The sequence below is a fragment of the Eumetopias jubatus genome, unplaced genomic scaffold (assembly GCF_037043125.1).
Source record: "Eumetopias jubatus isolate StellerSeaLion01/CBP00866 unplaced genomic scaffold, mEumJub1_p1.0 scaffold_2, whole genome shotgun sequence".
NCBI lineage: Eukaryota > Metazoa > Chordata > Mammalia > Carnivora > Otariidae > Eumetopias > Eumetopias jubatus.
Window position 1 is genome coordinate 38,562,486 of NW_028274808.1, and position 15,187 is coordinate 38,577,672.

Genomic DNA, 15,187 nt, shown 5'->3' on the forward strand with positions numbered 1-15,187 from the left:
TTTGTTTACACCACTGATTATCTTTTAAAGAGATTTAAATAATGAGGAAATAATGTAATTAACTAGAAAATTATGTATTTATCCTTGCAGTTAACATTTTTGCACTGTTAATTCCTTCTTATAGATCCATATTTCTGTCTGGTATCATTTTACTTTGGCCTGAAAGACTTCTATTTTCTTAACCTTGCTTGAAGCATGAGTCTCCTGGTGGTGAATTCTTTCAGTTTTTGTATGTTTTGAAAAGTCTTTATTTGCCTTCATTTCTGAAAGCTATTCTTGCTAAGTACAGAATTCTAGGTTACTTTAGAAGTGTTCTTTAAAGATGTGGTCTACTGTAAAGATGTTGCTCCACTGTCTTCTGACTTGCATTGTTTCCAACAAGAAGTTTGATGTCATCCTTATCTTTGTTCTTTTGTACATGTCCCTTTCTCTTTGACTACTTTCAAGACCTTCTCTATCACTGGTTTTGACCAGTTTATTTAAAATATGCCTTGCCCTAGTTGCTCTCATGTTTCTTGTGCATGTGATTCATTGAACTTCTTAGATCTGTGTATTTATAGTTTTCATCAAAATTGGACATTTTTCAGCCCTTATTTCTTCACATGCTTTTTCACGCATTCTCTGTTGGGAACTCTATTTTCACAAATATAAGGTCACTGAGGCTTTTTAAAAATTTTCTTTTCTTTTGGGTTTTGAAGAGTTTCTACTACTATGTTATCAAATTCACTAATCTTTTCTTCCGTAATGTCTACTCCATTCAGTGTATTTTTCATCCTACACATTATAATTTCCTCTCTAGAAGATTGGCTTGAGTGTTTTAAAATGTTTTCTATGTCTCTACTTAACTTTTTTAACACCTAAAATACAGTTATAGTAACTATTTTACCATTCTTGTCTGCTAATTCTAACATCCTGTTTCAGTTTAGAGTCAGTTTTAATTGATTGATTTTTCTCTATTATGGGTCACATTTTCCTTTTTTTTTTTTAAAGATTTTATTTATTTATTTGACACACAGAAAGAGAGAGAGAGAGAGAGCACAAGTAGGCAGAGCGGCAGGCAGAGGGAGAGGGAGAAGCAGGCTCCCCACTGAGCAGGGAGCCACATGTGGGACTCAATCCTAGGACCCTGGAATCATGACCTGAATGGAAGGCAGACACTTAACCGACTGAGCCACCCAGGGGCCCCTCCTATCTCTATGTCTGGTGATCTTTAACTAGATATCAGATATTGTGAATTTTATCTTGGTGGGTGCTAGATATTGTTGTATTCCTGTGAATATTCTTGAGATTTGTTCTGTTATGCAGTTAAGTAACTTGGAAGCAATCTGATCCTTTTGAGGTTTGCTTTCAAGGTTGATTAGATAGGACTGGAGCACTGATCAACCTAGGGCTAGTTTTTTTCTTCCATTTCCAGATAAGGCCCTCTTTTGTTCCCTATGCAATGTCTCTGAATGATCAGTCTGACTGTTGGGAATTGCTGATTAATATTCAACCAAAACTTGCAGGGGACCCTCTGAAGATCTCTAGAATTCTCTAAGCAGCTATGTCTCCCCTGGTACTCTATATCTCGAGAACTCTAGCTGCCCCATTCTCTCTGGATTCTCAACAACTTCTCTTCAACCCAGGGAAACTTCTTGGATTTCTCTTCCCTATGTCATGACCTAGAAACTAGCAATTACAGAGTTTTCCTCAATTATTTCCCATGTCCCATGGATCACGGTCTTTTATTGACTAATGTCCAAAGTCGTGAGAACTGTTGTTTCATATATTTGGCCCATTTTGGGAGTGGGGGGCTGTTTTAAGCAAGAGGGTATATTCAGTCCTTATCTATTTACCTCATTTTGGCCAGAAGTGGAATGCATCTTAAACAGCCCCTTGGTTATAGCCAAGTGAATTTCTGTCACTTTTGGGAATCTCAGTAAGACCTGATAAAGACAGGAAGAGGGTAGTTCTACTGGCCACAGAATACCTGAGGCTCATTTGGGTATCCTTTGGGAACTTTCTTCCTTAAAACTTCCATGGTGTTTACTTCAATGGAATTTCACCCAAATGAAATGTGTCCATGAAAAGAACTCATGCATACCCTCTCCCAGGCTTTTCTTTATTCTGGAGCCCCTCCTCTAGTAATAGTGTTTAGGGTGTATGCCTCGCTGCTCCCTCTCAGGCTCCAGAGGACACCCACTGATCTATCCACATCCCCATAAGCTTAGATCTGAGGCTGCGGGTGGCCATACACAGTGCCAGTGGGGATTACTATTAAGTCAGAGCAATGCTCATAAGGCCTGAGCTTATCCTCATGAGGATTATCTCCCAAAATCTGGGCTGGACCAGACCATAGGAAGGTCTGCTGAGTCCCCTAGGTTGAGTTTCAGGAGTGCCCATCTTTCTAATAGTCTCATGTGGCTCTGCCACCCCTGAGTCACCAGCCCACCCCTCACTCTAGAGCTCCTCCCTCTGGGGTTGCATTTTGGGGAGATCAGGTAAGAGGCAAATACAGATACTGCTCTGGGGCAGAGCATAGGCCAGCAGTCCCTCCCCAAGTCTCTCTTCATCTCTGGTTATCCTGCTGGGTTTCTGCTGACCAAGATGTAATGATCACCCTCAGAGTTTAATGTTAGTAGCAAGCTAGACAAGGAGCGGACAGCCAGCCTGGCCTCAGACAAGAGCCACATTCACCAGTTGTATTCAGAAGTTGATAGAAGTAAAACACATTTTATTTCGACATTACCACATGTCCAACTAATCAAACAAATGGACATGACAGGTGTGGATGTGAGAGGTCCATTTTCTTCCCTCTTCTATGAGAAATCTGATTTGTTTTTAGAAACATGCTTTTCTTTTCTTTTTTTTTCTTTTTTTGCTTTATGGGCAGTTTTTTTCTTCATGTTTATTACCCAAGAGCCCAGGGCAGTCCCTCCAGTGGAGGAGAAGAAAACTGGCCTTTCAACTTAAGCCCCTTTCTGCTTTGACCAGGCCAGGCACATATGGCAAGAGGAGCCAGGACGGAAGGAAAATAGATCTCAAGTTTCTGTTTCCTTGACAGCACAGAGCACTCAAGCCCTGCCCTTCGTCCCCATCACTTCATAAGAAGGCTCAGACAAGCAAAGAAGCAAGGTAAAGTGCAAAGGAGGCAAGGTTCAACTGCAACATCTGTGTGGAGGGCTGGGCGGGCAGCAGGACAAGCCATCATGGGCCCCTGCCCAGGAGAGTGCCAGGGGAATGACGGGTGACTGCTCTCCCACCACCCTTCTACCTCTCAGTCTTCCTGCTCCTTCTTTCCAGGCTAGAATGGTACCCAGATATGGGATGGTCTTTCTGGGACAGGGAAGAGGGCAGGATAAACAGAGAGAAGCCAATTCTAGTGCCAGAAGGGCAGAGCAGACCGAGCCGGGTGTCTGTCTGCTTGGGCCGAGGTGGGGAGCACGCATGCAGGGCACAAAGCCTGTGTCCATCAGGAGGCCAGCTGGGGGGGGTGGTGGAAGGGGTGACAGGGCTAGACAGGGAAGCCAGGACGCATAGAAGCATTCAGTTTGTGATTATCTAAGAACAACAAAGCAGGGAGAGGAATCCTTTGAAACCTTAAGTTAGATCAGGCTACTCTTTCTCGCCAAAGCCTCCAGTGGCTCCCTATCTCACTTCCAGTGACCAGTGTCCTCAGGGGAGTCTGTAAGAGCTGGCCTCCTGATGCCCTCTGAGCTCTGCTCCTGCCCTGGCTTCCTCCCTCCCTCTGCTAGCGTGTTATATCATTCACTTACATACTACATTGTTGCTTGACTCGCCAAACAGAAGGTAAGCTCCCTGGAGGCAGAGTTTTAGGGGATTTCTGTGCGTGTATGTCTGAGAACCGATTTATCTCCTCTGCCTAGACCAGTGCCTGGCATGTGATGGGTGTTCAGAAAGTATTTGCCAAATGAGCAGACCCACTAAAACAGAGCCTTTTTTCACCAGTCCCGGAGCACCCAGTCCCACAGAGGGATTTCGAACTCTCTTGAGGCACTGGACTCTCTAGGCCTGACTGGGTCTGCAAGTCTGGCGGCCGATGGGGAACTCATAGATGCCTGAGTCTGGGACTCTTTTTTTTTTTTTTATTGTGGTAAGAACACTTCACATGGGACCCACCCTCTTAACATAGTTTTAATTGTCATCCTGCCTTGTTTCTGCTCACGTAATTCTATGTGCCTGCTGTCCCCTAGGTACGTAACTGGGGCACAAAGAAACAAAAACTTGCTGATTTGACTTGACTGAAACAGCACCAGGAATGTTAAGAAACCCAACCAAGGGATCAGGGATCAGAGTGAAAAGGAGAAGCATTCTGTCCCGTGGATTTCCCAAAGTTTCCAGCATCCCTCAGCTGCCCTCCCTTTCTTTCTCTGTGGAAGGGAGCTGGGCTCCTTAGCAGTCCCTGCAGTGCTCCGGCTTGGTCCCCCCGAGGTAGGTGGGAGTAGACCACTGTCTCGGAGCCTTTTTATGCCAGGCATGAAGAGCGGCGAGCAGCGCGCAGTACACAGCCTCCCCTGGAACCAGAGGACCCCCGCCCTGCCGTGCACACGCGCACACACACGCCCTCACACACAGCCGTGAGACACACGGGGAGGAAGGGCTAGAAGTCCTTCACGACATGCATCTGCGGAGGTGGACGGCTCCTGAACACCGGGTCAAGGTGGAGACAGTGGAGCCAGGCAGTGTGAGAGCATGAGCGGACGAGAGGTCCAGGTGAGGTCAGAGGCAGAAGAGAAAGACGACAGGACGTGATCAACAGAGGAGCCCTGCGCCCAGTGGCGCTAGATGGCATGTTTCAGGAGACACGGGGCACAGGAGAGAGAAACGTGTAAGGGGCTCGGCATGCGCAGGCTCCACCTGGCAAAAGGAGGCCGCCCGCCCAGACAGGCCGGGAACTTACCGGCTCGGGGCACGCCCCCGGCCGCAGGCACCTGCGCAGCCAGCACAAGCGTGTGCGGCCCCGGACGCCCGTACACTGGCAGCCTGTGGAGCGCGGCGGGAGGTAGCTGCCCCGGGTGATGACTTAGGCACCAGAGAATTAAAACGGTTCCTTCAAGTTCTGTAAGGACCCTCGGGAATAGACTCTAAGTTGCTGACTTTAAAGAAGAGGAGCTAGTCAGCCGCTCATGGAGTCGGGAGGAAAGAAGGGACTGGAACCCTAGCTTCCTGGCTCCCACCGAAGAGCAGGGCCTCTGCTCTTTCTGTGCCCAGTGGCTGGAGAGACGGCAAATGAGGGGAGGGGGTGCGGGACCCCCAGCCCGTCTCCTTCATGCAGCTGGCTACTTTCACTGCTGCTGGAAGGAAAGAGGTGCAAGGGAGGCACCCCCTTCCCCCGCCCCCAGGGGGGGTCCTAGGGGCAAAGGTCAGGGGCCTCCGGGCTTCCTCCCCTTGCCACCGGTCACCCTGGGGGTCTGCGCCATGCTTGAAGCACATTAAAAAGAGGGAGACGAAAGAGATGGGGTGAGGAAAAAAAGAGAGAGAAGGAGAGACCAGGCTCAAAAAAAGGAGCCCAGTTAGCCTCACAGAAGGGCCGCAAGAGGACTTTGAAAACACCAGCCAGCTTATCCACATCAGATCTTGGGCCCAAATCTCTACGCCCTTTCCTTCTCTATCACTGACTGTCTTACAGATGGGAACGCGAGCCCAAGAGGGTCCATTCCTGGCACAGAACTACAGAGAGGGGCGGGGGGCCCAGCCCTGCCCCGACTCCAGCTGTTGCCTGGACCACGCCAGGATCCTGTCGCTGCGGAGAGCATCAGGAAGCATCTCTGCCCAGGAGTGCACACCTGTCTCTCCTGCTTGCCTCTGCGCTCACCCCCACCAGGGAGGGAGCGTGTGGAGGTCGACCTCCCACCAAAGGGAGAGATGGTTTCATGAAGTGTCACATGCTGGTGCCTGGAAAGTGGCACCCAGGTCAGCCCCGCCTCCTTCCAGGAGACACTCACCATTCATCTGGGAGGGCGACGAAGAGTAGTCCCGGTCCGTGTGCCGTCGCTCAGGTTTCAGATTGCGGCTTTGTCTGCCAGAGCCTTCCAGCATGTTCACGATCTCACCTCGGTCAATGTTCCGCAGGGCTGCGTACAGATTCTCCACTGTGGGGGGGGGGAGGGGGGGAGAAGAGAAGGGGCGCTTGCCGAGGGGATTCTCATCATCGTGGGTGGGGCGGGAATGGGGGGGGCAGGCGGGAGGTGGGGGGTGGGGGTGATTTATCATCTCCGAATGTGGAGGCACCCCTCTTTTGTCATAATCAAAACTACCCGCCTCTTTGGGGGATATTTTGTTATCCTTCCACAGATCTTTTCCAACCCCGTAATGGTGGCCAATTTCAAAGCATGGAAAGACTTTTTTTTTGTCATCTAAGAGGAATTCCACAGGGAATGAGAGTGAGGAGAATTGGATACTGTCTTTTTGAAATCCTTGGTCCTTGCCAGTTGATTTGAGATGCAAATGCAGACACTCAATTTCCTCTTAGTGTTCCTGAGGACTGGGAATTTAGTTGAGGAAGAACTGATGAAAAGAGTGAGACAAATCTTCCCTCCAGGTTGGAGGAAAAGATACTCCCGCATCAGGCAGGATTTGCTCCCCCATGCTGTGTCCTGAGAGGACAGTCCTCATGTGTTTGAGACACTCCACAGGAAGTCATACAGCCTGCACCTATGTGGTCATCTTGGTCCCCGTGTGACTGTTCTCTTACTCAGATGGGAAAAAAGATGAGGCCAAGACTTTCCTATCTTCTTACGACAGGATTGCCTAGAGGACCCCGTGACCCTGGAGAGGTGTGTGTGTGAGAGACAGAGACAGAAACAGAGTGTAAAAGAGATTGGTTCCAAAGGCCATGATCACAACTGGAATTTGAAAGAACTGCTTGGGTGAAGAGGCCCAGGCTTTGGAAAGAGAAGGCTTCCTTAGCTTAATGGTACTGACTGTTTGCGTTTTTGCCTTCACGGATGACCCAGAGGTTCAACAAGGCTACACTCTGCTCCAACAAGGAGTTGGGGTTTTCCACGCGGATCCTGTTGATGTCTTCCACACTGAACTGCAGTTCCCGAGCCAACTCTGCAAGCAAAGACCCGAGGCCAGGGGTGAGCCACGCCAGAGCCCGGCTCCAGCTCCCCAGCTGGGCGCCATGGAGTGGGGGCGTCTGGCAGGGAGTACCATGAGTTAAAGGACAGTCTCCCCGTGGATTTGGTAGTCCTTCTTACCCAGAAGTACCTAGTGAAACAGAGACACCTGCATCTTTGTATCTCCTGAAAGTGGGGCGTAAACACGAGTGCTCAAAAAATAGGTAGTGAATGAGTAAGTGAATGAATGTCCTTTCTTTCTTTCATCACTTCAAATATGAGATGACAATACTGAGCCTCTCAGCAAGGCTAGCGCTCATGCAACGTCACAGAACAAGCCAATGCAGGAGCCGGGCGTGGGCTGAGCCGGCGGATGCCCACTCCAGGGCTGTTGAACAACACCAGGGTGCCACTTACTTTCCACCAAGAAGCAATTAGAGTGGAAATGCATTTCTGTACTTATGTTTCTTCTGGGAAAGGCATTATTTACATTGAAAATGAAAATACAAGTTCCCATCTAAATGCAAGGCAATAACACAGAACGTTAGCTTTTTCCCTGCCATTGTTTTTATTCTTATTTCTCACAGGTGCTTTGGAAGGGAGAACAGCCTCAGAGTCCAATTTCAAGGATGAGGAAGACCAGAGGACAGTGATGGTAAGAATCAGAATGTACACGAACCACCCCCCCCCACAACACACACACACAAGAAGCAGCAGCAGACATTCTTTTTTGGCTTAAGAATGAATACTCCCTGAACTTCTGTTGTAAGTTTTTGTCAGAGTCTTTCAGCAAGTTATTGTTAAGGTTTCTGAGTTTGTCTGAAGCCCCCTCTACAGGGAGGCTGAGTGAAGGAAGTCCTTTCATATGAAAGTTAACAAAAAAGGACCAGGGATGGGGCGTGGTGGTGGTGGTGGTGGTGGTGGTGGTAGTGGTGGTGGTGGTGGTGGTGGTGGTAGTGGTGGTGGTGGTGGTGGTGGATTAAGTTATAGGGCCGGTGACTGAGTAAAACACCATATTTTGAGCTTTCACCATATTTTTCCCACACACAGCCTCACTTCAAATGAGATCTGCCCTCACTGTTGATGTGACTTCTGGTAGACCTCAGTGACAGCCAGAGATTCTAAGTGAAGAATTTTGAGACTTCTTTTCTTTCTTTCCCTCAACAAAGCCAGCCTTTGAGGAAGGGCAACGTGAGAACAGGGAGCAGTGGACAGGTGGTCAGGAGACGTAGTTTTTTGTCTCTGTGTTTTTTATTTGTTTGATGGTTTTCCAGAGTTCTCTCACTAACTAGCTACAAAACTAGAGTCACTCTATTTAACTGGATCTCAGTTTTCCCATCTGTCAATTGAGGTGAACCAGATCAATTGTAAGGTCTCTTGTAACTTCAGAAGTTAATTCTTCCTGGGGTGCCTGGATGGCTCAGTTGGTTGAGCGTCTGATTCTTGGTTTCAGCTCAGGTCATGGGATCAAGCCCTGCATTGGGCTCAGCGCTCAGTGTGGAATCTGCCTCAGATTCTCTCTCCCTCTCCCTCCTGTTCATTCTCTCTTTCTTTCAAATAAATAAATAAAATCTTTTTAAAAAAAGTTAATTCTTTCTTATAAAGAAAAATCAGGCCGAAATGGAGGAGGGAGGGGCCTCACTTTTTGCACTGGTGCCCAAAGGCATTGCTGGGTCCAAGACAATCACACATCAGATGCACCAAGGATGGTGAAAAGAGGTTGCTCCTGAGGGGGAAGGAGCTGTAGGGGTTTGTGTAGACTGGCAAAGTGCCGACTCACCCGCCCAGCTGAGGCCAAGGTGTTCTGATATAATAGCCATCTTCATATCTGCTCGGTCTGTCCCACTGAGGGAACCTGGGGAGAAGCATTGGGTTGCAGTCAGTCCTCTGGGCAGGACAGGCCATCAGCAGGTGTGAGTAAATGACCTTAGATGGAGGCTCAGCTCACGGGCAGCCCTCAGCGTCCGCTGACCTGGTGGCCAAGCCTGTGCAGGCTGGGTGCAGGCCGGGGCCAAAGCCTCCACATGCTGTGCTCACAACGGGCTAAGCTACTCTAGGAGTGAGGGGGAGTGATGTCACCTACAACCTTCTGGAAAGGCGGCAACACACATTGCCAAGAGTTTATACCCAGTGAGGATTCGCTGAGAATGCTGTATCTCAGGGCCAACGGCGTCAGAGTCCTTCTCCTCTCATCAGCACCGCTCACCTGCAGAGGGAAGACAAAGAAAGGGGACTTGGGGTCTGGGGCGTCCCCCTTCTTGGAGCTGCTTCAAGCCCACAGGCCGTGTGGTGGGGCGTGATGCCCGTCCTGGCAAACGGTAAGTAGCCCTGCTTCTCTGGAGCCGCGACACGAAGAACAGACGTGTGCAAAGAGGTCGGGGCAAGAGGGAGTGATGAGATTCACATACTTTATTAAGAATAACCAGAATGGCAAGCTCGTGTGGCCCTTACCAGGTGCCAGGGCCTGTCTGATGCTCGCCACGGCCTCTGGGTAGGTATTAGTACGACTCCCATCTCATGGATGAGGGTACTGAGCCATAGAGGGGTCAAATAACTTGCCCAAAGTCACTCAGCCAGTAAGTGGTAGAGCTGGGGTTTGAACCTAAAAACCAAGTCTTTCTTTCTGGGTCCCTTTATACTCAAAAGACCCATTTTCGGTACTGGCCCGAGGCCTAGCACCCCAGCTCTGCAGAGAAGCACCCAGATGCTTGCTCAAGGCTGCAGGAAATCCTCTTTTGAAAGGGAAGTTGGTTCACACCCTCCCTGGACAGTAAAGAGAAACTAAGCCACGGACATAGGGCCAAAGCCCTGCTTTTTCCCTAGCTGGCCATGGAAGGCTCACAGCACAGCAGCAAAAGAACAACAGGAACATGGAGACGCACAAGCCCTCCAAAGTCCCTGGTGCAGCGGTGACTCTGAGGCTCTTACAGGGACGGATAAATCAACATATTTGGTCAGGACGCCTTTGCTGAGCTCAAAAATCTGGGTGTTTGCAGGGGCTGAGACACCAGGGCTCCCTTCTCTGAGGGCCTGGCACACTGGGGAAGATAAGCAAGTACATGAAAAAGAGGCTTGAAAAAACCTCGTAAATGGCCAGTAACCTCGAGCAATTCGACACCTGGTTCTAAGCCTCAGAGGCCTCAGACAAGGGGTGCCATGGTAGATGCCTGTGAGGCTCCTTCTGACCTTCGAGAAAGATCATCCTAGAGGGCTCAAGGCCCACAGTGAGGACACGCATACTGCTGTCTGATACTGGCATTGCTCCTAGCTTGCAGGAAGGCCTGGGGTGCGCTCTCCCTGCCCAGGCCAGTCAACTGTCCCGAGGACAACCAAGAGCCTTCCTGGACCTCAGGGAACTCAAAGGCAGCTTTTCAACAAGAAGTCCTTTGGAAGCACTTGACCTTGAGTCTGTACGGGGACCCCCCCCACCCCCCAGCAAGGGCCCTCCTCAGGGGGCAGCTCACCTTGGTGCAGGGGGGCATGGTGATGTTCAAGTGGCAGAGAATGTGCTGGGCATCCTCATACTTCATGGCCTTGCGCAGAAATGACAAGGACCCTGCTGGTTCTCGACTGCTGTCCCTCACCTACATTCACGCACAGAAAAGCAAGCCTCGGGGGGCTGTTCCAGAGGCTTAGAGATTTCTGCCTCCCAAACCCCCTCGACCCGGAGGATTCATCGGCACCTTCACAGGTATGGCCAGGCGGTTCTCCCGAAATGACTGGAACTGGAAACTCCGCTGCTGGGCAGCTTTTCTGACGGGTACCAGGTTCCCAAAGAGCTCTGCGAAAAGAGGCATTCCTTCCAGAACCTGCAGGAGGAGAAAAGCAAATACAGCTTGTCGGGGAGACATGCCTGCAAGTCCCGTCCTGCCTCCAGCTCTGGTCTTTCTTTCACCAGCTCACGCCCCATCTACCACACGAGGCACAGGGGCCGTGCTCTGGGAAACCCCACCATTTGTTTTGAAAAAGGTTTTGTTTCCGAGGTTATGAGCGAGGCACGCCTTCTCACTTCAAAGGATTTTATAATAGGCAAGCGTCTTTGTATATCTCTGGGTGGTTGATCAGGATTGCCATCTGAGTACTCTAGAACTCCACTGAAGGGTCATCATAGGGCTTCCCCAGGAGAGCTGGGTCTCTTTTTACACCTGTCCAGGAAGGTTTAGTTTATGGGAAGTGCTATAAGGACCACGTTATATTGGAATCTCACCCATGGATATAGGAATCCTTACTGCACATATGCACGGTTCGAAGCCATTGAACTTCATGGGTTTGATGAAATTATCATCAAACCCATTTGACAGTTGAAGAAATTGAGGCCCAAAGAGAAGAAATGTTTCATCCAGTTAGTTCCCGAACTGGGACTAGAGGTAGGGCTCCAGAGTGCCAGCCCTGTGCCCTCAGCCCCCTGGGAAGGCTCAGAACAGACTCTGAGGGCAGACGTTTGGAAGGGTCCTGGCTCCTTGCACGTCTTGACACGACAAGTCTCCTGGGGTCAGGACTAAGTTCTGATCTAGTCCCTGGTCCTTTCTCCTCACATCATTTGTCCAGCTGTCCTCCCTGCCTCATCGGGGTGCTACCAGAACCCTGGCAGAGCAGGTAAGCTCGTGTGCTCGGGGCTCAGACTGCTCAGACAAATCCTTTCTCTACCTTTTCCTCAGGTGCATGACCTTGGAGGGTGACTTCACCTCTCTGGGGCCTGGTGCCCCAGTCTGCAGATGGGGATCATAAGAGCACACCCGCTGATGAGACTCAGGGGAGATTATGCTAGCTTGGCACAGCCAGGCACGGTACCTCTATGTCCCTGCTCCGAGCCACCTCGATGAAGTTCTCATGCTGCTCCAGGGTCTTGTCCACTTTGTCATCTGTCATGCAATAACAGCGCAGACGCCCTTCACGGGGGTCATTCATCTTGGCAAAAATGACAAACTTGGCCATGTAGGGCACGGCGGTGAGCTCCTTGTACAGCAGGGAGGCGAAGTTCACAGCTTCGGCAGTCCGAGGACAGTCGGACAGCCAGAACCTAGAAAGAGGGGGCTGATCAGAAGCATGTTCCGGCATGCCCGGTGGAGAGCTTCATCTCTGTGCCCACAGAAGGAGCCCGTGCGCCACAGGGGTGGCCGCTCTGATGGCCCCGCTGGTCGGCGCGGGGCCTCTGTGTGCAAAGGGGCAGTGGAGGGCCCTCCCTCAGGTTCAAGCCCGGGATGGGTGGGTCGAGGCGGGAGGATGGGGCATGAGTGGGGGCCGCGCTGACCCCCCTCGGTGCAGGGGCTGCAGCCCACCTGGCAGAGACGTTGGTGGTGAAGGCAGCGCACTCGTTGGCATACACGAGCTTGGTTGTCCCCGTTATATCTTCCCACTGGGCTTGGTCTGTTCCTCCTGCAACAGGAGCAGAGACGGGCTGGGGGACAGCGTTCAGAGGGTAGACAGAGCTTGGCGAAATGTAAGGGCAGAGCGTGGAAGGGCAGAGCCGGGGACACCTGTGTGGCCCTGAGCGCACCTTTGTTCTCATACTCTCCTCCTCCTGGTGACCCCTTCTTCTAGGGGCCAGAGGGCTAGACCACGGAGGGGGCTCTACCCAGACGGATCGCCCCTCCCTCCATCCCCTAGGGAAGCCAAAGCAAGCTGATGGCTGGCTTCACCTTCTCCCGTTTCCCCTGAATGTGGCCACAGGGAGCCGCTGCCGCCTGGAAGATGGCACAGAGGCAAAAGGGGGCACCTCTCACCAGTGACACTGCAGAGCAGGCGAAGGCTGGTGGTGTCCCCCTCGCCGCTGTCCCTTGGGTTGTCCGTCCAGGAAGGAGGGAGCGGGATCCGAAGCCCAATGGGGCGGTAGAACTTCCGGCGCCGTGGCTCCACGGTGACAATGGGGCTGAACGTGGCCTGGTTGCCCAGCAGTTTGGTGACCAGCTCATCTGGTACGGGCTGCGCCTGTGAGGCATCAAAGGTGGACCCTCAGCCTCGAGGAGCAGAGGGGCTTGTTCACGAGGGGAAGCACACCCCCAAAGGGAGAGCAGGCTGTTTATGCAGAGGGCAAAGTCTCCCCGGGGGGACGTCGGGGGCCCTCCACCATTGGACCACGCAGATCTGTTTTGATGAGCACAAGGCCTGTGTTGGGGTTGACGTCACTGCTCAGCTGTCTTTCTGGAGCCCCCTTCTCCCCCTTTCCCTCCTGCTCCTCATTCCCGGGATGACACGGTCCTTGCTCCACATTAGTTAGCTCTCCAGAAGAATCCCCTTGCAGCTGAATGCACGATCAGGGGCTTTCTGCAGCGTAACAAGGAGCACCTGTCTTTTCCTACCCACCCGACTTTCTTTTGAGCTTTAAGGTCACACCTCTAACTGGAATTTTAAGGCATTAGACAAAAGTGGGGGGATGTCCTGGGGAAGAGGGTCATCCTCCCGGGGGCCTTGAATTCCTCCCAGCCTCTGTGAACTCTGAGTTGCTGAGTGGGGGGTGAGGAGGAGGGCTGTGTCACCTGCAGAGCCAGCTTCACTCTCTTGGTAACAGCGTTTTCCGGGAACGTTGCCTGCACCAGTGGGACCAGCTTGCTCTTCAGGAAGCCCCCTTCAGGGCCAATGGTGTCATAGTCCTGGCAGAGCCGTGACATGATCACGAAGTACAAGGGGAAGTCGGTGGTGATGATGCGGCAGACCCTCTTCTTCTCCAGCTCCTCCAGACTCCCCAGCTCTGGAATCACACAGCACGGCGCCACCCCCTGTCACGCTGGGCTCAGGCTCAACCACTGAGTCCCCAGGACCTCTGCATCCCTGGTGCCCTCCCCGGGCACCCCCTTAGATGCTCCAGAACTGGACCTGTTGGGGCCATCCCCAGTCCCTCCCACCCTCCCAAACTCCAGGCGGCCCCAACAACCGCCCCAAACGGGCAAGCTCAAATCCCACCTTCCGGAAGGAGGGTGCCTTGGGGCTGTTACCTTCGTCCATCCCATTGAGGATCTGGTCCAGATCCAGGTAGCTCTCTCCATGGCGGTTCCTATGTTCCTTCCACACGGAGCCGTTTTCACTGCGCAGCACCACAAGCTCGCGGTCCCCACGGCCATGGGAGGCAAAGTGGGGGATCTCTACGATCACGGGGCTGAGGGGACAGAGCAGATGGGGGGCAAGGGGCCTGGGTGTGGGCGTGCGTGCCTGCCGAGAGGGGGCTGGGCCCTGGGAGGAAAGCACAGGGGAAGGGGGACAGTGCGTCCCCGCCTGGAGGAAGAAGGGATCCTGCAGCCATGGCGAGGCCCCCCTGGGGCAGGGCGGACAGGGGAGCAGACCCGCCTTGGGTTCCCGAGATGTTCCGAGGGCCCCTCACTCACGGCCAGGCCCCCGAGGAACAGCGAGCACAGGATTCCACCCCATTTCACAGGGGGCCCTCCTGCCACGGCCACAGCGGAGGCTCGCACATTAACCTAGCCCTCGGACCTGAGGCCCAGAATCCCCGGACGGGGCACCAAACCTCTCCTAGCCTCAGCTGCCTTCTCTCTCCACCAGTGCCGATGACACTTCCCTCAGAGGGAGGCTTCAATGACTACATCAAAAAGGGAAAGTCAACACGAAAGCACTCTGCAGGCTATGGTGGGTGGAAACTCGGTGGCAGGGACGGCAGTGCACAAAGATGGGCGGGCAGGGCCTCCTGGGTAAGACCTGCCCCAGCATTACCATCCCTGGTGCCTGGTGCATAACAGAGCTCAAGTAGAACCCCACACTTCGCTTTGGAAAGGGAAAGGAATAGGTCTCTGAAGCCCATTAATCTTGTCCTTGGGGGCAATGCTGCAGGGCTGTCTTCTAGATATACCATTTTAGAGCTTAAAGAATTAAACCCTTGGGGGGCCCAAAGTAGCCCTGTCTTCTCAGTACCCTTCCCTAGTGTCCTACAAGGTTTGAGAGGAGTAAGCTCCCCCTGGGCTATGGTGTATCTGGGAGAAGAGGAGTCCGAGCTCCTGGTTCTGCTCCTCGGTCAGGACAGCAGAGAACTGAGATGGCTTGGGGCTCCGGGGCTCGCCTCTCCCTCTGCCCTGCGGCCGGCCTGGCTCTGGGTGGTTGCTGCTGGGGCGGCTGCGACCGACCAGGGGGGTGGGGACAGGTTAGGGACACGTGCCGCGCACATGCATGTCCAGCTCGAG

The 15,187-nt window shown here is 52.3% G+C and overlaps 1 protein-coding gene across 3 annotated transcripts in view; it reads right to left on the reverse strand.

The window, feature by feature from the left end:
• ANK1 (ankyrin 1) overlaps nucleotides 1–15,187 on the reverse strand; it is a 136,011-nt gene that overhangs the window by 26,187 nt on the left and 94,637 nt on the right. For all 3 annotated transcript variants that reach the window (XM_088020968.1, XM_088020967.1, XM_088020966.1), the window contains exons 27-37: nucleotides 13,994–14,154; nucleotides 13,538–13,749; nucleotides 12,785–12,989; nucleotides 12,341–12,437; nucleotides 11,853–12,081; nucleotides 10,745–10,870; nucleotides 10,526–10,645; nucleotides 9,189–9,267; nucleotides 8,842–8,916; nucleotides 6,925–7,056; nucleotides 5,946–6,092 (exon numbers count right to left, since the gene is read on the reverse strand). In XM_088020968.1, the coding sequence (XP_087877094.1) occupies nucleotides 5,946–6,092; nucleotides 6,925–7,056; nucleotides 8,842–8,916; nucleotides 9,189–9,267; nucleotides 10,526–10,645; nucleotides 10,745–10,870; nucleotides 11,853–12,081; nucleotides 12,341–12,437; nucleotides 12,785–12,989; nucleotides 13,538–13,749; nucleotides 13,994–14,154 (1,583 nt within the window). The remainder of the gene's footprint in view (nucleotides 1–5,945; nucleotides 6,093–6,924; nucleotides 7,057–8,841; nucleotides 8,917–9,188; nucleotides 9,268–10,525; nucleotides 10,646–10,744; nucleotides 10,871–11,852; nucleotides 12,082–12,340; nucleotides 12,438–12,784; nucleotides 12,990–13,537; nucleotides 13,750–13,993; nucleotides 14,155–15,187) is intronic.